Source organism: Haliaeetus leucocephalus, unplaced genomic scaffold (genome assembly GCF_000737465.1).
Source record: "Haliaeetus leucocephalus isolate CR32 unplaced genomic scaffold, Haliaeetus_leucocephalus-4.0 Scaffold1000, whole genome shotgun sequence".
Classification (NCBI taxonomy): Eukaryota; Metazoa; Chordata; class Aves; order Accipitriformes; family Accipitridae; genus Haliaeetus; species Haliaeetus leucocephalus.
In genome coordinates this window covers 957605-970326 of record NW_010973436.1, presented here as the reverse complement: position 1 = coordinate 970326, position 12722 = coordinate 957605, and the positions used below count along the sequence as shown (strand labels likewise).

The following is a 12722-nucleotide window of genomic DNA, read 5'->3' as shown; positions in this document are numbered from 1 at the left end:
TTTTCTCTAGGGGAAAGGGGAGGGGGGAAAAAAAAAAAAAACCACCTTTGAAAACAAACTCACAGCAAATGCAGAGTAACATTGAGATCACTCCCGAAAGGAAAGGCACTTACCTCCCTGCAGGCAGGCATGCATTCAGGAAGGAGCAATAAGGAACAAGAGAAGAAAAAAAGGCGTCAGTGAATAAGAGTCAACAAGAGGTGACAGTCTAGAAAAGCATCTTATGTGATCGCAGTTGGTTTCCTTATTTCTGTATCTAATAGTTGCCACCTGCAAGTGAGCCAGGTCTGAGATAACAGTACTCTCCAGAAACACAGTGGGCACTCAGGGCCACTGCTCAGAAAGCCAAAATGCCACTCAAACACAGCACATGAGCTGTCACAGTGTCCATGGTGCCAGCCCCAGCTTGGTCCCTGTGGTTTGGGCCACAACACCCTCATTCACATGCTCCTGCACAGCTGGGGGCTGGCACACAGGATGCTTGGATCCTGTTCAGGTTTGCAGGGCTGGGGCATCTCCGTGTCATAGCTTGACCAAAGCTTTGAAGGGAGGTTTCTCCCTTCTGTTTATGCCAGGGAATATGTTATATTTGTACAATGTGCTACAAAGAGCCTCACGGCAAAGCGAATGGTGCTGCCCACCTCGGATCCCTATTTTGGGATCTAGGCAAGCTCCGAGATTTGAATGGGGACATTGTAATCGCTAACTTTTTTTATTTAAAGACAGTTTTGCAAGAGGAATGGCACAGAGTTCTCAAGCACAGGCCGGTCTCCCAGCTGAACCCCCCAAAATCTGACAAGCTCAGCCGCCACGAGCAGCCCAGCGGCCAGGTGAGGATTTAGCGAAATCCAAGGGAAACTCGTGCTACTTACGGCTCTGGCATTGTGGCGTCGTTCGCCTGCAAAAGAAAAAAAAAAGGGGGGGGGGGGGGGGGGGGTGAAACAAACCAGCAAATCGAAATCCACCCGAACCCAGAAAGCGGCGGCAGCGGCGGGATGCTCCCGAGGTCTGGTGCTGCCCCGTGCTGTCAGCAGAGAGAAGCGACTCCGCAGACTCGCCATCCCGCCGTGAAACACCAAGACGAACCGCCTAGCTCCGAGGAAACCTTATTTCGGGCAAGCTCCAACCTGCCGCCAGCTGGCCCTGCAGAACTCGGTCTCCTGTTCTTCAGGGTTTTCCCAAGCACGGAGCTGCTCCCCCGCCGGCTGCGTCGCCCACCCCAGCTCGGGGCGAGGGAACGGAGGCCAGCATGGCTGGAAAGCTCAGGAGAAACGGGGCACCTCGGGGCCACCCGCACTGTGTCGGCTCGGGGAGTCCCGTCCCACAGCTCCCCGTGGGCAACCACAAGGATGATGGAGCCAAATTCCATCTCAGGAGTGACGGAGCAAGGGGCAACGAGTCCTGGCCAAGCGGCTGAGCAGATTCCTTTAGTAGCCGCGTCCCTGGTGAAACACTTACAGTTTGGTATTTTAAATTTGCTTGGTAATCCTATGCCCTGGCAGCTGCTTCAAAATGCACTGCCTTGCTAGCTTCCCCAGCACTGCCTCTAACACTTCCTTCGCTTGCCAAGAAGCCGGGGCACCTTGTAAGCCTGAGTAATAGAAAAATGTCTGGGGAAATGCCAATCAATTTTTTTTTTTCTCTTTCCAACCAGGAGTAACAAACTGATGCTGTACTTCAGAAAGAAACAGCATTTTCCAGTGGTGGGTTTAGTCCTTTTCCTTAGAACTGAAATGGAAAAGCTGGGATTTTTTGCCTTGAACTCTTTGCATCCCCCTGAATTTGGAAAATGTTTTAAATCCCAAAGATTCCTGCTGGGGGAAAGAAAAAGGAACATTTCTGGTCTCAGGAACAGCTGCTCCCAGGCGTGTGCGGAGCCTGTGCCAAGCATATCTCAGTGCACCTCCTGGCTCTGTCTGCTTGTCCTTGTCCCCTCCCCATGCACCCGTGGCCAGAGCCGTGGCCTGAAGGAATGGAGTTTGTGGGGGAAATGCCATAAAATCCCAGCAGGAATCATACTACCCCCAAGCCTGCCAGATCCCTGGATTTACAAGGAAAAATCCCAAGGACAGGAATTTTTTTCTCACAAAAGCCACATCAGTCAGCTGCAGCCAGAGATGCTGGTTTCATGCTTTTTTTGGAGGTTTTTGGTGATAAAACAAATGTCCCAGAGGACATGCAGGGAAGGTGGCTCCTCTTGCCTGACACTGGTGCATTGAGCGGGTCGGGTCCCAGCTGCTCCCTCCCAATTTATTACGGGGGAGGCAGAAAAGCCTTTGGCTCTCTGGAGGTGAGCAAGGGCTGGACAAAGCCCCTCAGCGTCTCCAGCGTTCCCCATTGGAGCAAAGCCCGGCGTCCCTAGAAGGTGGGACCCACACCACACCTCAGGCTGATGACCTCTACCAAGGTCAATCAATTTTTACGGCCAGATAGTTCTAAATTGGCTTCCCAGAGGACAGCCAGGACTCAGCTGTGCTGGTAAGGCATCCCCAGCAATCTCGTGCAGGGACTTTTAGGCTTCAGCTGGATCTGGAGCATCCACAAGAGACTTTGCTCTCTGATGGGGATGAGAGGATCTGGACAAGATAATTCTGTACTGTTTGCATGCCCCCAGCTGTGAAAAGCTTAAAAAGCTTATCAAATCATTAGATCATGGAAATCCTTAAACGAAACAACTCCATAAAGCCAAACACAGTCAATCCTGACATCCTCCCCAATCCCAGGCGGCTGAGACATACCATGAACACACACAGCTAACATGATGCCACACACACTCTGCTCACACCCTTGAACCTCACCTCCCTGGTCACGCAAGTGACTGTGAGCAGTCAGGCTAGGACACATGGGCAAATGCTCCCCAAAATGGTCTTGTTTGCCAGTTTTCAGAAAAATCGAGCACATCTCAGCTCCAAAGCCCAGCTGGGTATTTTAGCATTACTTCTCCCCATTGCAGTCTCACCAATCCTCTCTCTAAGAGCATAGAAAATGTCTGAGCAACCTCACACAGGGGGAGAAATTCAGACAAACTCACATGCCCGGGGGTCCTCTCTGCCACGTGCAAGTACAGGCGGTCTCATGCTTGCGCCTGTGTCACCACTAGCACACCCAGGGAGTCAGGGGTGGGGGGATGCCCCGGGGCAGTGCCTTACCTCAGGGCTATGCAGGAGGGAGGTGATGCCTGGCCTCTGGAGAGCTGCACACTGCCGGGGGCTGGCTGCAGAGGGGGAGTATTAAATCGCAGCCTGCCTGCAAGTGGTCAGTAAAAATAGCACAAATCCCCTCTTGCGTGCACATGTTTGCTGCGAGCCCTGGCACCCCATGACGTGCTGCACACACCTGGGGCACCGTCTCAAACACAGGGTGACACACACACACATCATCCATGCACGTTAGTGCAGCCGTGTTTTATTGCACCCTTGATCCCCATGAGATTTAGTGAATTCCTGTGCTGTTTGCATGTGCATCACCCCCGCTTGGCCAGCACTCGCTGCTTGACACCTTACTCACATGCATGTTGTGTGTGAGCATGCAGATGTGCCGGGTTGGGCTGACCATGGTGCAACGGCAATGCCTGTGCAGATGGGGTGTATTCTTCATGGCATGTGGGTCCTGCTCCCCTCTGATGTAAACCAGCATCAGAGATGCTGGAAAAGCCCTGAGTCTGCAAGGAGGCAGAAACCATGAGCCAAAACACTGCAGTGTTTTTCCTTCACGGAAAATCTCCTGATCTTTCTTCTTTCTTTTTTTTCTTTTATTTCCTTTCTTTTTTCCTTTCAGAAAGTCTCTGAAGGGGACGGGAGTGGGGGGGAGCAGCCTGGAGAGCTGATGTGTTGCTGACCACCCATGCACAATGGTGCACACACGCTCTGCAATGCTGCAAGCACAGAGTGATATCCCCACGGGAGCACTGGCTGAGGGGTCTCCCTGGAGCCATCAGAGCTGCTAGAGCAGGCGGGCAAAACCACCCCGGGCCAGGACAGGGTACATTGCCAAGGGGCGATGGGGTGAAACAGCAAAGGTGGGGTTACAGCAACAGGCCAGATGGTCGGTTGGGACCAAGGATGGGGCAGTCCCCTCTTTGGGGAGCAGGACCATCCAGACTTGCCCAGCACAGCACAGTGGGTTGAGATGCTGGAGTAAATTTCAGCCCCTCACAAGCCCTGATGTTTTCCCCATGAAATCCCTGAAAAGCAGCAAAGAAGCTACTGTTTCGCCCCCCTGCACCCAGCAAAGCCCCTTGCCCAGTGTCCCCACGGAGGGAGGCTTCGTGTGGCAGAGGACCGCAGGGGCAGGTGACACCTGTTCCCTGGGATATTTTTAGGGGCAAGTTTAGGAGCAAACAATTCCCAGCGTGCAGCCCAGTAGGGACAACGCACGGTATTTTAATCCTGAGCCTATTATGGTCACGGAGGGGCACACAGCTGCATGCATGGGGTAGCTCCCATGGTGGGGAGCAAAGACAGCTTCCCTGTCCTGCAGAGCAGGGAATGCATGGCCACCTTCCCCGGCTCCTTCCCCCCTGCCTAGACACCAAGAGGGCAGCTGTGCCCTCATGGGGGGGTGAAACAAAAGCCCCCAAGCTGGTGCGAGGTCGGTGGTGGTGACAGCGGCAATGGCAGTGGCAGTCCCATCCTTGTTTGACCTGCATTAGTCAAGTCCCAGCAAGCACAGGAGAAACCCCCCCTGCACCCTCCTCGGGGGCCCCTCCAAGGATGTTTCCCTTTCCCCAGCTCCAAGCGCCAGCGCAGCAGATCTGATCCCAGCCACCGAGGAGGAGGCTTTATACCAGCCCTGTTAGACCTTTATAAGGCAAAAGCCCCCGAGGGGCTGTGCCTCCAGCATCTTTCCTCCCAGCTGCCTTGGGATTGTTTTTGGAGCACAGAGGAGCCAAAATTAGCCCGTGACAAAGGCACTGCATTCCCCGTAGCCACAGCCGTGCTCCGGGGACCCAAGCAGCTCCCAACGGGGGCTGCTTTGGATGCCATTTGCTCCAGTCTCAGGTTTCGTCCTCTGCTGGGACTTGGAGTGAGGAGGAGGAAAGGGCAAGCGAGAGATGGGGTGGCGGGACCCCACAATTCAGGGCTTCAGCGCTGGTTTCAAAGCCCCGGTGCTGCCATGGGGGGCCAGCAGCAGAAGGACTGACAGGAGCCCAGGATCTCCCCATCCCTCCTCTGCCACTGACATGATGAGGACATTTTGGGTCTCCATCCCTGACTCGCAAACTGCAATGAGCTGCCTCAAGATGAGGGGTTGTTTTATTAGGTACCACCTGAGGTTGTGGGCACCCCACTGAGCTGCTGGCACGTTGGAAGGGGACAGGCTGGAAATCTATAAGGCAGACCAGTTTTGAGGCCAAATTCAAAGCTAAATAATATCCCCCTGTTCCTGGGAGCCACTGATTCAAGTGAAGAGTTCCCCAAGAGCTGCCACTGAGGGGATGGATGCCAAAAGAAAATTCTGAGAGATCTGTATGGGGAGGCCAGACCTACCCTTGATCAAGTCCCCAGGGACAGTCTGCTTGTCCCTAAACATCCCAGTGGTCCTACAGATCACCTGTGTTCAGCCTTTTACAAGTGGACAACTTTGCATGTATTTAGATGGATGTGGGCAGTTTCTCTCTCCCTCTGGACATGCTGAATCCCTGGAGGGTGTTGGTGCTTCCTCATCATAGGGCATCAGCCCCACAAGTATGGCAGGGCCTACCACAGCTGCCCTCCAGCTTCAGGGGAACTGCACAGGGGCCACAATGGTCCCTGACTCCTGAAGATGTTGGGCCCCCAAATTCAAAGGTATCTGATCCCTGTGAGCAGTTTGGTTGCCCCACGTGAAGCCTATCTCCCTGAAGAAGCAGACTTGCAGCGGTGTTGGAGGGATTCCATTCCCTCCTCAAGGCCCCGGAGCCATCCCACCCATCATGTCCCTGCCCTCTTCCAAGCACCGTCCTCGTTTCGTCAACCCCGATGGCATTCACAAAGACAACAGGCTTCCCAGGGCATCCAGGACAGACTTAGAAACAACAGCTGAGCCTCTGTTGTCCTTTGGGACCTCACCCTCCAAACATGTCCATCCCACCCCTTAGCTGCCACTCTCAGAGCCAGCCCCAAATGCTGGGGCAGATGGCAGGACCCCACCAGCTGCCTCAGGTTTCTCACCAGGCTGGGGCGGAGGATGCCGCACAGACTCACTATGGGGTCGGAGAAGGTTTTTCCTCTGTGGAACAGCTCAGAGGCATGGGGACATTGGGGTCACCTCCTACAAGCAAGGTGATTGCAAGGTTGCAGGACTGCAGTGTCACATTGCAATGAAGTCGTGAGGGTCCCTGTGACTTGTCTTGATGAAACGGTCCCCGCCTGGGTGTTTCTGCTGCAGATCATCTGGCAGCTCTCACCCCTCATGAGCTGCCAGAAGGGATGCAGCTAGTCCCGACTGCTCCGTTGATTTGTGACAGCAGAGGGTGACAGCCTCCTGGGGATGCTCTCCAACAATCAATGCTTTTTGTAGCCATGCAAAGGATTTCCTCAGCCTGCTGCATCTGTGAGTCTTACCAAACTTGGGCAATGCCCTGAGGCATCAAAGTGGAGCTGGCAGGGGGAACAGCCCTGGATGGAATAGATGGAATGTGGACCAGAATATGGATGATCATCACAGCCCAACCTGGGAGCCATGAAGGCCCCAGGCCAGACCACAAACATGCCCCATGGGGCTGAAAGACCTCTCCCACCTCAGGTCTCTGCCCTGCTAATCTTCACCCCATAGCATCAGCCCCACCAGGACACCCACGTCTCCCACCACCCAGCAGGGCAGAGGCTCCTCATCCATTTGGGATCTGCTGCTCCATGGCCCAGGGTCCGAGGGTGAGCACAGCTGTTCCCACAGCTGGAGACGCCTGTCTTCTCCAGCCATGGCCTCCTGCTCTGGAAACCCCCACCTGGCTGGAAACCATCTTGCATGTGGTGCAGCTGGGGACAGTGCCTGTGTTCAGCCTCTTCATCCATGGGTATGAGACTGGCCCTTCCCACTCCGCACAGCTGCAGGCAGTAAATCTGTGCAGAAGCAGCTGTGGGGCTAGATCCAAAATCAGGACAATTTTCACAAAATGGGAGAAATACCTTCCATTTCTAGAGATATTGTGGGACAAGTTGTTTTTCTCAGCTTGAATGCTTTGTGGAGACTTGAAATGTTTGCAGAAGGTGCCAAAGTTGAGGAGGGGTCTCTCAAAACTAACAGGTTCTTTAAGAACGGCACAGGCTCCTTGCCTCATGCCATTGGCACATAGAAAAGCCTTTAATAAATGAGGAGGAATTATCTACTTTGGGATAGTGGAAAGACATTATTAAAATGGAGCTGAGCCACTCACTGAAGGCTTTAAGCTTTCTATGCTTTTGCCAAGTGACACATGAAACCTTCCCAATGTTGATCTTGTCGACCCTTATAAACAAGAGGAGGATATTAGCTGTTCTGTCTGCATTAATGGGCTGACACGGTTCAACAGCGATGTCAGTTTAAATATCCTAAAACCCAGCCTGGTTTTCAGCCTAAGGCAAAATATTTCACAGGAAAAAAAAAACCCTATTCCCCATAATCCAAAATTTCAGGCCCAGGCAGGGACCCTGACATACTTTTTAGACATTTTCAGGGTATTTCCAGGCCCTCCCATCTGGCTCCAAGTGTCTCGCATCTCAGCATCCCCTTTCACTGCAAGGCTGTGCTAAGCCACCCCCATCACCAGGGCAGCCTGGTGACTCCTGCTCAGGGACAGTGGGTGATGGATGGGTGCTGGCTGCTGCCCTCTGCAGCTCCAGCAATGCCTGGCCACTATTTTTATTTCTTCCTGCGGTGCCAGATGGGGTGGTGATCCCTTTCCCTCCCACTGGCTCCTGCAGCCCCAGCTGGTTGATGCTTACAACCACATTCATTGCCTGCCACCTCATCCACCTCCCTGGGACACCCTCTCCAAAACACAATATCAGGACATTGGGGATGGGGAATTAACACACGTGCAATCCATGCCTGGACCCCCCCCCTCAGCATCCCAAGCTCTGTGTTACGGATAACAGCATTTCTTCCTACACTCAAATGCAAGAGGACTTTATTGGAGGTGGCCAAACCCACCACAGCGGTGGTGTGGATGTCCCGGCCATCTGCTCACCCGGAGTGTGAGCATGCAGACATAGCAGGGCACAGGGCAGCTCTCCAGCCTGGCACTGCTTGGGGCAGGTTCTGGAGTCCAAAATGAAATCCAGTGATTTAGGAATTATAATTAAGGATGGTCAACAATGAAATAATTTTAGGAGCATCTGAAGGAAGCCAGACACTTGACTCAAAGCTAAAAAAGAATACTGCTTGCTACAACTGTGATTTTTTTTCTTTTCATTTTTATCTGAGGAAAAACCACTCACAAACTACACCGATGCTCGCAAGAGAAGGAAGGCACTGCCAGCCTCTCTGCAGGACATGTGATGGCGGAGGAGGTACACAATGGTCTCACCTGCCAAAAAGCATTGGCACCATCATGCTGCAAACTCCTGTCTTGGCAGTGTGACACCCACTGCCTTTGCTGGCTCTCGGAGGGATCCAGCCAGCCCCAAACTGACTCCAAAGCCAGGGCTGGGTGCTGGGATTTCGTCAGGTGGAAAAAAGGGCCCTGAAGCTCCTCCTGCCACCTCCCTTGCACCCAACCTCACCCTCATGGTGCTGCATGAAGGGTGCCAGCCCCAGCACCCATGGGTGCTAGCAGAGCCCCTGGCTCCAGGGGTGGAGGCACAGGGCAGCCCCCAGCCTGCACAGAGGATCCCCAGCACTGGGGCATCCTCTGAGCAGTGCAGAGAGGGTCGATGGAGCGGGGTCACCTAGGGGCTGGGAGCAGCAGAGCTGGATTTGCAGGCTCCAGCCTTTGAACTCAGGCAGCTCCAGGGCACCTCGCTCCATTTTGGGGCTCAGGGCTCAGCGCTCAGCCCCAGCTCTGCTTGGTGTCCCCAGCACAGAGGTCCCCAGAAGCCAGCCCCTCCTCGCAGCAGGAGCCAGTGTGCTGGGGGGACTGTGAGGCCACATGCCTACCAGCCCCCTGCCATGCCTCAGTTTCCCCACCTCCAGAGGCACTAGACATGCTTCCCGTGTATCCTCTCTCTGCTTTTCAGGCTAGCTGGAAGAGCCCTGTGAGCTCCCTTGCATCCCTAACTCTGTGCAAATAGTCAACTAAAAATACTTTCACAGCATGTGGCCTCCTGCAATGCTCCTAGAGCCCTTCACCCACCCCCCCACCCCCCCCCCTTGCTCTCCTCTGCAGACCCGCTTGCTCTCTGAGCCCCTGCCTGCAGGATATTTTCCCTCAGGTAAAATCACCCCATTTACCCAACTTCACCCATCAACACTGAGCCCCATCGAGGCCAGCAATGTGCTGGCACCACATTACTGGTAATGGGGGATGCACCAGCACCAGCCCTGTCCCTGCTCCACTGTCTGATGGAGTCTCCGGGCTGTTTATTTGCTTTTTAGTCTCTGAGTGACCTTTTCCTCTGCATAAAAAATTCAGCACTCACAGGCAGCGAGTGAAGCCAACCTGCCTCCCAGCCACATGCTGCTAGCTCGGTTCTCACTCCCCAGCCCCTGCTCCCAGGGTCAGGCTGTGAATCCATCCGCCAAGGGTGGATCTGGCAGATTTGGGTGTCTGTGCAGAAGAAACTCCCAAAACTGGGGGGGACACACAATACGGGCAGGGGCTCTGGCTGCGTGTTGGTCTGCAGAGTGATGAGGAGCTCAGGATGGGGATGGAAAACCTTGGCTTTCCCCATGCCCATACCTGGAATGCCAACATAGCGATTTGCCTTGCTCTTTCTGTCCCTCTCCCTCTATTAACCACCCAAATTTCTCCCCAGCTCATGGGTACCATGGCTTCTCTGCTGCCTTGTCCAGCAGTGCACAGGAACATTTCCATGGCCAGGGCTGGCACTTACACACACCCATCTTGACCATTTTCTTCCCCGGTTCCTTGCTGGCACTTGGAAAACAGAAAATATCTATTTACAGTGATTGAGAGAGCAGAAAAGCTGAAAACAAGGAGTCAGACCTCCAAAACTGGTTCGAAATTCACAAGACTGGAAAACTCCTCACACTGGATGCTCCTCACCCCTGGGTGCTACCCCACCATGGCACAGGCTTGGCATGCTTGCAGGACATTGAAAGAGCCTCACTGAATCCCCTGACTCTGGGAGCTGGGGATTTACGAGAAACCCCAGGATGGAGATCCTTGCCATGGAAATGCTGTGTGAGCGCCAGCACCTTCCTCCAACCACTGACAACCCCATTCCTTGCTGAAATGTGTGCAGGGACCTGGTTTGGGGGGCTGGTCCACACAGGGCTCCATGCCTACAGCATCTCCCTCTGGGCAGGGGACCAGGTCACACCATCCCTGGAGCCCACCATGTTTTAGTGCCTCTGTCCCTGCCGGCACAGGGACAGTGCAGAGCTCTGTCTGTATGGGATTTGGATCCAGCTTCATCCATGCCCCCCCCCAGCTTGGACCCCCACTTGCCTCTGTTCACAAGCGGGGGAGTTTCTCGGCAAATGAAGCTCTGAGGACCAGGGATGGCCAAGCAGGCTTCCTTGGGTGGAAAAACATGAAAATGCTTATTCCCAGGCTGCTCGGAAAAAGCCAGCATGAGCCTGGCCCTGCACAGTAAGCGGGCTCTGGCCATGCCACCGTCCCTCCCCAAAGCTGCCCCAGAGCTGCCCTGGCACGGAGACAGGACTCCACGACCCCGAGGGGTCTGGCAGAGGTGGCCGGCACACAGGCCAGGGCCGGCTGCCACAGCCCCGGGGGGACAGGGCACCATGCTCCCCGATTCCCACGCAGCCAGGCAATCTCCGGGAGGATCTGCAGTGCCTCCGGCCGTGGGGCTGGGGCTCAGGCTCCGGCTTGCGGAGCATGGTGGCTCGAGGCGCTCATGTCTGCGTTGCCTGTCGGGGCAGAGCCATCCCTTCCCCTGCCTGCCATCCCTGCCTGCAAAGCCAGGCAGCGCTGCTCATGGGTCACCTGCCCGCAAACCACCATGGGAGTCCCTGGGGACACGGGTGCAGCGGGATAGGTGACTGGAGAGGCTTGGGGTGGCAGCGGGGGGCTTTGGAGCCTAACTGTGGGATGCTGGCAGATTTAGGGGGATGCCAACAACCGGCAAAGCTCTGTGCAGGATTTATGCTTTTCCATACCCTGCAGGATCCCACAGATCAAAGCGACACCAGGTTAAGCAGCAGAAGGTCCTGTTTGGGGACATTTTTGATACAGGGTGTTGGGGTCCCCATTGCCTTCCCCAGCATCCCATATTAGGCCAAGGACAGCTCAGGGTAGGCAGTGTCCAGCAGCATAGCTGCATCACCGCACCATCCAGGTACGGTGCCCAGAGGGGTCCCTGCTGCAGCAGCAGCTCTCCAGCCCCTCCACAATGTGGGGGCTCAGGGGGAGCCATGTCCCCAGCCATATCCATCTGTCCCAGTGTCACTGACATTCAGACAGAGCTCACGATCTCACTGCTTCCTTCAGGCTCAACCTCATCCATCCCATCCCCTGTCCCGCAGAAGAGGCCCAGAGGTCTCCACCAGTCCAGCCTGTCAGCTGAAGGGGCCTCCAAGCAAGGATGTCACCTCCTGCCATGTCCAGAGCCCCAGGTGGTGGCCCTGACTGTGTCCTTTGCCCCATCACGTCAAGAGGATGTGGGCTAACTCCTGCAGCTGTGCCAGCCCAGCTCCTGCGGTGCCCCTGTCCTGCCCCAGGATGGGGGGAGCCAGTGCCCGCACTGGCCTCCCCAGGGCCACCGTCTCCATCCCCGGGCTGCAGACAGTGGTAGCCTCACTTGCCCGCTGGGATCCCGTTCTCCCCACTGCCCGCTGAGCCAAGGGCCATCTCCATCCTGCTCTTCGGATGCTGTGCGTCCACGGGCTGTCCCACTGGGGCTGCGTCGAATTGCACCACTGTGGAGAGAAGGTGCTTGTTACCCACTCGGGGTACATGGGGCAGGATCCAGCCCTGAGGGGAGCTGGGGAGTGGAGCCAGCTACAGTCCTCACTGCCATCCCACATGCAACACGGCAAAGAGCCCCGTATCCCTCAGGGCCACCCCAGACAGAGGGAGGGTGTTAGAAAGTCCCTCTCCAGGGATGCAGGGAGGTGAAACCCGGTGGGGGATGCAAAGGGCAGAGCCCAGCCAGGGTAGGGGGAGACAGGACTGTGCCCTGCAGACCCATCCCCATCTATGGGACCCCCTCTGTGATTCCTATGGGGAAGCCGAACCACTTGGAGATGGCACCCGGTGGCCCGGGACCTCATCCTCCGGTGGGTCCTGCACCCTGATCCGCAGCGCAGTGGGGGGGTCTGGTACCTGCTCGGCAGCTGTGCCGGGCGCGGACGACCTGGATCGCCTGCTGGTTCTTGAAGCGGACAAGGCCCATGGTGATCTCAGCATTCCAGCCCGGGTCCTCCTGGGCGCAGCGGAAGTCGATCTCGTGGCTGTCGTCCATCACCACCGTGAAGTAGATGTGCCGCTCCTTCCACTCCACGCATTCCACCGCCTTCATGCGGGCAAAGCTCAGCTCCTTGCGCCGCGAGCCCTTGGGCTCAAAGAGCTGCAGCCCCTTCTCCGTCAGCAGGCACCGCTTCTTCTTCCAGAGCTGCAGCAGCCCCCCGCTCCGCTTCTCCAGCACCCCCTCTCTCAGCACCTTCTCGGGGGTCAT

General features: G+C 55.7%; 1 protein-coding gene across 1 annotated transcript; it reads right to left on the bottom strand.

Annotated features, from left to right (window-relative positions):
• Positions 1-11842: 11842 nt before the first annotated feature.
• Positions 11843-12722, bottom strand: PHLDA3 (pleckstrin homology-like domain, family A, member 3). Its single transcript, XM_010584754.1, has 2 exons — positions 12371-12722; positions 11843-11964 (listed from the first exon to the last, which is right to left on the bottom strand). Exons 1-2 carry the CDS (start codon positions 12720-12722, stop codon positions 11843-11845), a joined length of 474 nt encoding a protein of 157 aa, XP_010583056.1.

Bases quoted from the DNA above. Each gene is read 5' to 3' on its own strand.
- PHLDA3 (XM_010584754.1), bottom strand. From the start codon at position 12,722: ATGACCCCCGAGAAGGTGCTGAGAGAGGGGGTGCTGGAGAAGCGGAGC. The intron at 11,965-12,370 runs GTACCAGACCCC...TTCTCTCCACAG, and splicing joins CCGGCACAGCTGCCGAGCAG to TGGTGCAATTCGACGCAGCC.